This window comes from Erythranthe guttata, chromosome 13 (genome assembly GCF_056151865.1).
Source record: "Erythranthe guttata isolate IM_541 chromosome 13, IM_541, whole genome shotgun sequence".
Lineage (NCBI taxonomy): Eukaryota > Viridiplantae > Streptophyta > Magnoliopsida > Lamiales > Phrymaceae > Erythranthe > Erythranthe guttata.
In genome coordinates, this window is record NC_142545.1 from 12,468,711 (window position 1) to 12,478,586 (window position 9,876).

At 35.6% G+C, this 9,876-nt stretch overlaps 1 protein-coding gene across 1 annotated transcript; it reads right to left on the reverse strand.

Moving 5' to 3' along the window:
* Positions 1-1,258: 1,258 nt before the first annotated feature.
* LOC105961596 (polyphenol oxidase I, chloroplastic) lies at positions 1,259-3,390 on the reverse strand. Its single transcript, XM_012985828.2, has one exon. It carries the CDS (start codon positions 3,274-3,276, stop codon positions 1,477-1,479), a length of 1,800 nt encoding a protein of 599 aa, XP_012841282.2. The 5' UTR covers positions 3,277-3,390; the 3' UTR covers positions 1,259-1,476.
* Positions 3,391-9,876: the final 6,486 nt, after the last annotated feature.

A 9,876-nucleotide genomic window follows, 5' to 3' on the forward strand; every position in this document is an offset into this window, starting at 1 on the left:
ACATATATGGTTTGACGGCGGCTACGTCGACTGCTAGGGTTGGCGACAACTAGAAGTTGTTGGCGGCTAGGGTTTGGAATAGTACATCGTAGTATACCATTGTACTGCCATAGTATACCATAGTACACCGTAGTATACTACAAGCTGTATATGAACATCCAGACAATGTTCGATGAAGTAAAACTCAAGTTTTAGATGCCTACAAGTATATAAAGACTACAGTGACTATAGATAACTACAGTTATTGATAGAAGATACAAAAAAAAAACTAAAAATTGAAAATTAAATAAATTGAATTACAAAATGAAAAAATAACATATATATATATATATATATATATATATATATATATATATATATATATATATATATATATATATATATATATATATATATATATATATATATATATATATATATATATATATATATATATATATATATATATATATATTAATTTTCAATGTTACATAGAAAAAAAAAGGATTTTTTTTTGTAATAGTGTAAAAAATGCTAAAATGATGAAAGAAATGAAAAAGGATAACCCGGTATTCTGTAAAAATAAAATTTTAAAACGTTAGACGGAAAATATGAAAAAAATATTAAATGCATAGTAAGAAAATGATAAATACAGTTTGAATTTACTTAAGGTAAATTTTGAATTTGGTAGCGGATGACATTTTTGGAATGAATTTAACAAATGATGTGAGGCAAATGTTTAGTTAGACTTGTTATTTAGTTCTAATATATGTATACGGGTCGGTTGCAATAAGACCCGTAACCCGACCCAAAACCATCTGGTTCTAGAAATTTAAACTCATAATTCGACCCATAATTATTTAGCTGATCCAAACCCGTCATAAACGGGTCGGTTCCGGATCCAAGACCCGTCAAACCCGTACCCATTGCCATCCCTACTCACGGTTAACTTTAAGGAATTTTTAGACGGCCGCTACAATTTGATAATCCCAGAGATTAAGTACCCAAAATCTATATCAGAGGGGGTAAAGTGGCAAATAGTGAAACAAGGAGGGGTAAATGCTATTTACCCTAAATCTTTCAGAAAGAAAGAAAAACATTTCCCACCAATATTGTATTTGTTTTTACTAATGGATCAAGTAATATTTGATATATCTTAAGCCCGCCGGAAAAAAAAGCAAGAACTTAAGTATGTTCATCAAGCTCGTGTGTGTGTATATATATATAAGCATTTATTACAACGCACAAATGCAATTCCAGCCCTATGTAAACAGCCTGATAAAATTATTGCAGCTTCAGTTTTATTTCAACACGAGGAAAAAGTACAACACAGCCAGAAACATTAATTTCAGAAGCAATTCGCGGGACAACACACACATTAAAAACACAATTAAAACACAAAGGGTGGAACCCTTAATTATTCAACCAACTTAATCAGGAACACAATCCACGTGTCGTCGTGGTTATGATCGAGCAGGGATCACTCATCAACTCCGACTAGCCGGACGAGGTGGCGGTTGTGGTGGTGGCATCGGTGGCGGCGGCAGCGGTGGGGTTAGGTTTAGTTGGATTCTCAATAATCTTGATACCGCCAATGGTAACACCGGGGCCTTGATGCCTCGGCACCAGCGTCACCACGATGGCGTCATCGTCCCCGATGTCGATGTCATCGTACAGATCCGTGAGCTTCAGCCTGATGCTGGACGAGTTCGAAGTAGTACCGCTCCTCGGTTTGTGCGGCAACTGCGCGTAAGTCCCCAAGTACGAAGCCTTGTCCAGCTCGCTCGGGTTGTCGTCCTCGTCGTTCACAAACACGTCGAACTTTAGCAGCTTCGACGCGTCCACCGTAATGTTCTCCAGCACCAGTATCTCGTCCGCCTTCCCCTTCTTCGTCTTGTCGACCTGGAATCTCACGACCCGGTCCAGCTTCAGAGGGAACAACGTCTTAGCGTTGGGAGCGTCGACTTTGTTGATCTTCGTCCGGGCCGCCTGCAACGGTGGCCTGTAGTCCATCCACGGCAGGTCGATCCGTTCGTAATCGAATCCCATTCTCCGGTTGTCGAAAGTGTCCCTGACGTAAACTTTCACCAGCTGCGCGTTCTCGTCGTAGAAGAGGAAGCTGGCATTGAGGTAATCAGGGTCGGTTATCCTCTTGTCGGGCAACTTGTTGTTCGGAAGACGCTGCCACAGATACCACATGCGGTCCACGTTGGCGTGGTGGCAGTAGAAGAGCGGGTCCCGCCCGGCGGAGTAGAAGTTCCCGAGGTCCTCACCGCTGGGCTGCTCCGGGTCGCCGACCCAGGCATGGATGGACGTGTGGGACCCGCGCTCCACCGACCCTTCGCCGGGGTTCGGGTCGGACCCCTCGCTGTAACGGGCTCCCATGAAGTCCAACGGGTCGGAGATACCGCGGATCATCTCGTTGTGCATGATGGTGAGATTGTTGGACACCACCTGGAGAGTGTCGGTAGCATCGGTGAGACCGAGATCCACCACCGCGCGCACGTTCTTCTGGTTGCGCTTCCTGTCGTAGAGAGCGGATCTAGGATCTTCGACGAACATTGGAGGGATCGTCATGCCTTTAGGGTTGTCCCAGTTCCAGAAGGGCAAAGCGAACGTGGGATCTCCGATGAGTTTCCCGAGGATCCTTTCGTAGAAATACAGATACCACCTGTGGAAAGGGAAGAAGAGCCAACACTTGTGGATTTGAATATCGAGCGTGCCTTGCCCCGGTTGATCGTAAGCGCCGTTGCAGTATGCGCAGTGGATGTTTGCTTGCTGCATGAAGTTACGCGGGTCGTCAGCCGGGAGTCTTTTCATCCGATCAGTGGCTAAGTTGTACTTGTACATGTATTCCGCGCTAGCCCTATGGGCAGACGGCCGGATCTTCATACGAAAAACAGGGGGGAGTTTGTAGTCGATGATATCCGTCGTAAGCGGTGGGCAGCAATTGATACCGTCGAGCGACTCCCCGTTGTTCCAGTTGGTGGCAGTGCCGCACTTGTTCAGCTCCGGCGGCAAAATGGGGTTCGCGGATGCCGCCGGAGTATTAGAAACAAGGTTGGCCGCGCCGCAGAGCCCGCCCATTCCGAGAAGCACGTTCCTCCTGTCGACGACCTTGCCGCTTTGGGATTTCGTGTCGTCGTTTTGGTTTTGGCTGGTGGTGGAGGAGCAAGAAATCTGGTGGAGGGGGTGGCTGGGCTTTGCATGGGTGGTGATGACATGTTGTGGCTTGAGGAAGGGGTGGCGGGAGGCGGTGGTGGTGGTGGTGGCGCAGGATAGATAAAGAGATGTCATGATAAATTTATAAGTTACAAGTTTGCACACCAGGGCCAAACCCTAATTTATAGAGGGGAGGTACTGGCGCACAATAGACAAAGAGATGCAATCTCTAAATTTATCTGTAGTGTGTACACTGGCGCACCATAGACAAATGGATGCAATATTTAAAATTTTCGGCAGGGTCGTACGAGAAGGTAGGTGTATTATTATGATAGGTTTTGTGAGTGTTAAATAGCAAATAAAAGTTTATGTACGTACCCTAGCTAATTTCTCACATGTTTGGACTTTTGGGTGAAATGAAAAGAAGAACAAAAAAATGGGCCTACGTTTTAAATTAAATGGTTGAGGGAAGATTGAAAACGTACAAATAGTAATTAAGTCATTGTTTTTACCAGTCCATCAAGGAGATGAAAACTGAAATGTTTAACCAAATAGTGTATATTATGGTATATTAATCGGAAATTATCGGAATCAATAGTGAAATAGGGTGTTTCTACCATGAGATCTTGTGTTCTAAACTTATATGAGATATCCCCTTCAAATTGCGACACGTGTCCCAGCAAAAAAACCTATTTTTTCCTCATTTATGTATTGTCGCAAATACACTTTGTACAATAATTATTTTAAAAAAATCGGCAATTATAAGATTTGAATCAATTAAACTCATGTGTTTTCAATTCAAAAACAATATTCAAAGATTTGATCGATTAAGCTCAACTCATTTCAATTCGTAGACAATATTCAAATATTTGAATCGGTTAAACTCAATAATTTACAATAGCGTATTAATCAAACTATGCATAGTTAAAGTTTAGTATCTTTTTTTTTATTGAATTTTATCATAAAAAATAATAAAATTTAATTCGTAAAAAACGTAAGATTTAACGGTTCATGGTTAGATTAAATCTTACGATGTACGATTTGATTCTTACGATTTTACGAATTAAATTATTTTTTTTTTTTTTTGTTAAAATTGAATTAAAAGGATAGTAGACTTTAATTATAAATAGTTAACTCGATTAATACGTTTTTGTCAGTGGTTGAACTTAATCGATTCAAATTTTTGAATAATATTTACAAATTAAAAGGATTTGCGCTTAATTGATTGAAATCATACGCTTTAATTAATTTTATGATTTTATTCTTACGTAATTTGGGAATTATTTTTTTATGATAAAATTGAATTAAAAATGTATTACACTTTAATTAATAGTAGTTAATTTGATTAAGACGTTCTTGTCAATAGTTGAGCGCGCTAATTAATCGATTCAAATATTTGAATAATGTTTACAAATTGAAAGGACTTGAGCTTAATTAGTTCAAATATTACGCTTTGATAAAATATTAGGATTTACGATTAGGTTCTTACATGTGTTATGAATTAAATGTATTATTTTTTATGACAAAATTGAATTAAAAAGATATTAGACATTACTTAAATAATTAAATCAATTATGTAACACGTTATGTCAATAGTTAAGAAACCGATTCAAATATTTGAATAATGTTTACTAATTGAAAGGATTTGAACTTAATCGATTCAAATCTTACTATTTGATTAAATTAAATATTAAAAGAAAATTCACAATATAGTATTTGTAGTATATAATTTTATTTTAAAGTGAGAAAACTACTGATTGGAATGAGTTATAATTTTTTCTTCTTCTAAATAAACATATTATTTTATTTTTTATTTGGATTTGTCACACTATCGATTTAATAACATAAGTGAGTTTGAATTAAGTTATGCATTTTTTTTATATTTAATTGAGCATTCTTTACATTTTTAAATGGTGGAGTTTATTACTAATTCTAAAATTATATAATTAATGATCGATAGATGTTTGGCGTATTGAACTGCAATTCTTTATATTTTTCAAACTTTATTATATTAAATTTATTTATAATTTATTTCATATCATTTAATAATAATGAATATTGCAATTAATATTTTAATTAACAGTATATATACAATTATGGTTAAATGTATCATAATAAGTTAATGTGCTTGGATGGTTAGGAGTGATAAATGTATTAAGATGTCTCAAGTTCTATCTCTAATTAATATATTTTTTTCGATTATTTATCAAATAAAACTCGGTCACAATGAATTTAAATTAATTATTCAATTAAAATATAGTAGGGGGTAAATTAGACAATTCAATGTTAATCAATTTTATATTAATTTAATAAAAAAAGCAATCGATGGATAATTTGGTAAAGTACTTTATTTTTTAGAACACAGGCCATGTTATTTTCCTAGGGTCCAGATATAATCTTAGAAAATTAATGGTAATTAATACATATCTCATATAAGTTTAGAACACAGGTGGTCTCACCCTAGAAAGACCCTAGCGAAATAAGAGTTATCTCAACATTTGGTACGGTATCAGCACCGTAGCGTTATGGTAGCGGTATTAAATTTGCAATAATATGCAATATGATCATACTTACCATACCCCTAATTAGGGTTGCGCATGGGCCGAGTTGGGTAATTATTGGCCAATTATCTACTCGATCGGACCATTCGATTTTGCTGAATATTAAAAACCATTACCTGTTCTACTATTATGGATCGGATAATGGTTGACAACTGACTTTGTCGGATAAACAATAGGTCGGTTGGGGTATTATTGGCGATCTATTTATTCTTTTTTTTTTTTTTTATAATAGTAAGATGTTTTTTTTTAATTCAAAAACATATTTAAAATTTTGGAAATTAAAACTTTATATTGCAAAAAAATTAACTTTAAAATTAAGAGTATTTTTTTTATTAAACTTCTACACTAAGTAAATATATAATGAAGAATATGAAATAAGAATTATAAAATAGAAATATCACGTGAAGGTTTATAAATTTGATAATAAGTAAATATATAATGATATGAAATAAGAATTATAAAATAGAATACATGGACGATTATCAATTTGTGGTTTCGAATTTTTGAGTTTTGACTTCTTTTATATTTTATTTCAACGTTAAGAAAATAAAAATTAGAATTAAATATTTATAATATTTTTTTATTATTAAAAAAGTCGGTTGGTCGTACTACCCAACCAACCAAATTTTGAGTAAAATGAAAATGACCGACCGACAATAAAATTATCGGCCGAAAAAACAGGTCGAAAGTGGGTCGGTTGGCCGATAAAACCAACCCATGCACCGCCCTGACCCTAATGATGATATAGTGTAATTTGTTGTTCATCTTCTTGTCTTCTCTAATTTTATTCTATTATATATATATTCTTAATTTGTTTTAACTATATTTCCAATATTTTGTTTTATATTGAGAAGACTTCTAAACATATTTTCTAAACTTATATAAATATTAATTAATTTTATTATCAAATTAATGTATACACACATGTATATATATTTCAAACTCTTATGATAATGAATGATATATATGTTATATATTATGAAACTCAGGGGAAATTGGATAATAAAATGATATAATTTTTTCATTTATTTCATCTTTAGTTCAAAATAAAATGGTGAGTACTAGAGTACAATCTACCAATCGACAAAAGTAACAGTATATCGAATACTATTATACAGCGATATTTAGTAAGACAATGGTTTGAAATTATAGAACTATATATGAAGTACAATTGGTACACGGTATTGGTCCTTGTTGAGTGTATATTTTACACTCAATGTATACTTTCTTCCGAGAATTTTTGTATACATTTATTGATTTAATGGTGCTTAATGAGTGATTTATTGTATTTTAGGTAAAACTTGACGATTTGGGAGTTCCAAGGATGAAACGAGCCAAAAAAGGTCAAAAACGGGCGAAAACGGAAGAAAACAATAGGATGCTGAAAATTGGCCCGGCGCGGCCGTGCCAGATTTAGCCTATTTTTGGCGCGGCCGCGCCAACTGCAGAATTTGGGCAGAAAGTTTCGGCGATTATCCCGCGGCCATGTGAGAATTGTACTGATTCTCGCGCGGCCGTGTGAAAACACGCTGGAAACAATTTTGGAGTTATTTTCACACAAGAAAACCTAAAATCTTCTACCAAGTTGGGACATCTATTTAAGGGCAAACCAAGCACGAATTAAAGAACTTAAGAACACAATCTTAGAGCAAGAGGAGCGAGAGAACGGAGAAACGAAGACGAAGACCTGACGAATCTTCATCATAATTCTTCTTTCATCTATCTTTTCTTAATCTATTACTTTTTATATTTTTATGATGTTTTTGTAGAGAACATGAGTAGCTAAGTCTTTAATCTAGGATTTTGTTGGAACCCTATGTGGGGATGGTGAACCGTTTTCTTGAGATTATGCAATTATGATTTTATGATTATTTCTTCTAGCTACTTGTTATGATTGTTAATGCATGAACCTTATCAATTTATGTGCTTTATCTGTGATTATTGGGATTGACTCGACGAGCTATTTTGATAATTAGACGGTAAGTAAAAAAACCTTCGAGTAGGTTTCACCGAATGAGTGTGTCAATTGCATGTGGTGTCGTAGACACACAGATATCACCTTAGGTAGCCATTTACAAGACTTGTTAGTTAATGCTTTATTCATAATTGGTTTCCATAGACATATAGTGAACCGTTTATGAATAATAGACTCTAATACACGCGACAACGGGTTATGAGTAAATTAGTGTCTCGGGTTAATAATCAGGAATCATATATTTCATAATTGAGGGGTTTTGGGTGAGCAATTCTTGCATAGGGGGAAGATAAAATCCTATGTCCATTTTTATTGATATTTTCTCGTGTTTATTTGCTTTCATAATTAGTTTAATTATTTAGTTGATTAGATTTGACAACTTTGCGTAGGCTGGATAAAAATCATAATTATTAGAATTTGGTACTTAGGATTAGATAATTTGAGTATTCCCTGTGGGATCGACATTCGATTCTTGCGAGTCCACTTTTACTACTTGTTTGTGATACGTGCACTTGCGTGTTAGGTATTTAACCCCAACAAGTTTTTGGCGTCGTTGCCGGGGATCAAACCCGGGTCACCCGCGTGACGACGGGAATACTTACCACTATACTACAACGACACGCAAGTGCTTATATCGCAAACAAGTACTAAAAATGGAAAGATCACCCCAACTTTGGAGGGGGGGGGACAAAGGCAAGCACCACCTCAAGGTCAACCTCCTAGTTATTCACGGCTAGCTCCCGGTTTCCAAATCCTCCTCAAGCCCCACCTTAAGGTGGAGATCTCACAAATATCTTAGCACAATTCATGACATCAACTCAAGCTTCCATTCGAAATTTGGAAACACAGATGGGTCAACGTGCAACCCAGCTAAACGCGAGGCCATCGGGCGTCGAATACGGAAGATCATCGGAAGAGCAACATCGAGCGGTGCAACGCTGTAAGTTTAAGGAATGGGAGACAATTGGAAGAAGCCCCACGAAAAGAGAAGAGAAACACAGTAATCGAGAAGCCGAGAGTGAGTGGGGAAAAAGAAGCAACTCACGAAGAACCACTATCATCAACAGTGAAATCACAAGCCCCTCCAATTCCATACCCTCAAACGTTTCTAAAGAAGAAGCTCGATGCCGAATACCAATGATTTTTGGACAAGTTGAAGGAAATTCACATAAATATCCCTTTTATCGAAGCCCTTCAAAAGTTGCCAAAGTGGGTAAAATTCCTCTAGGATCTCGTGACAAGGAGGAAGAAATTGCAAGGGAACGAGATGATCCAACTCATGGAGCAATGCAGTGCAATTCTTACACGGCCCCTTCCACAAAAACTCGGCGATCCAGGTAAGTTCACTATTCCTTGTACTATAGGAGGTAAAAAATTTTGATCGCTCATTGATTTAGGCGCTAGCATTAATCTTATGTCTTATTCCACTTATAAAAATCTTGGGTTAGGTGAGATTGAACCGACGGCTATAACTCTTCAATTAGCCGATAGGTCTTTAGTTTACCCAAAAGGTACTTTAGAGAATGTGCTAGTAAAAGTGAACAAATTTATCTTCCCTGTTGATTTCGTTATACTTGATATGGATGAATATATGGAGATACCTGTTATTTTAGCTGAAATGCTATTCATAGTGCAATTTTTACCGCCTTGCAGTGCGATTTATTTCATTTGTAACTTTCCAAAAAAAAAAAACAAATTCGCACACTATTTCGTATATTATTACACGAAATCCACTCAATAATTTCGTGTATTGTTACACGAACTATAAGTGTTTATTGTTATAGAACACGAAGGACGAAACTGTTAGATTGAAAAAATTCGTGTAATAATACACGAAATTGTACATCATATTTCCTGGAGTTTTCCACGAAATTGTACATCATATTTCGTAGATTTTTCCACGAAATATAATGTAATGTTTCGTGAATTCAGTACGAAATCACTAATTAATTTGTTTTTTAATTAACCAATTTATTTCAGACACTCAAATTGACCTAAAAATTCAAATACAAATACAAATTGAACTAGAATTCAAATACAACTACAAATTGATCTAAATTTCAAATACAAATACAAATTCAACTAGATTTCAGATACAACTACAAATTGATCTAAAATTCAAATACAAATACAAATTGAACTAGAATTCAAATACAACTACAACTACAAATTGAACTACTGACCAGACTTTAATTGTTC

Coding starts and splice junctions, on each gene's coding strand:
- LOC105961596 (XM_012985828.2), bottom strand. CDS start 3,276: ATGACATCTCTTTATCTATCCTGCGCCACCACCACCACCACCGCCTCC.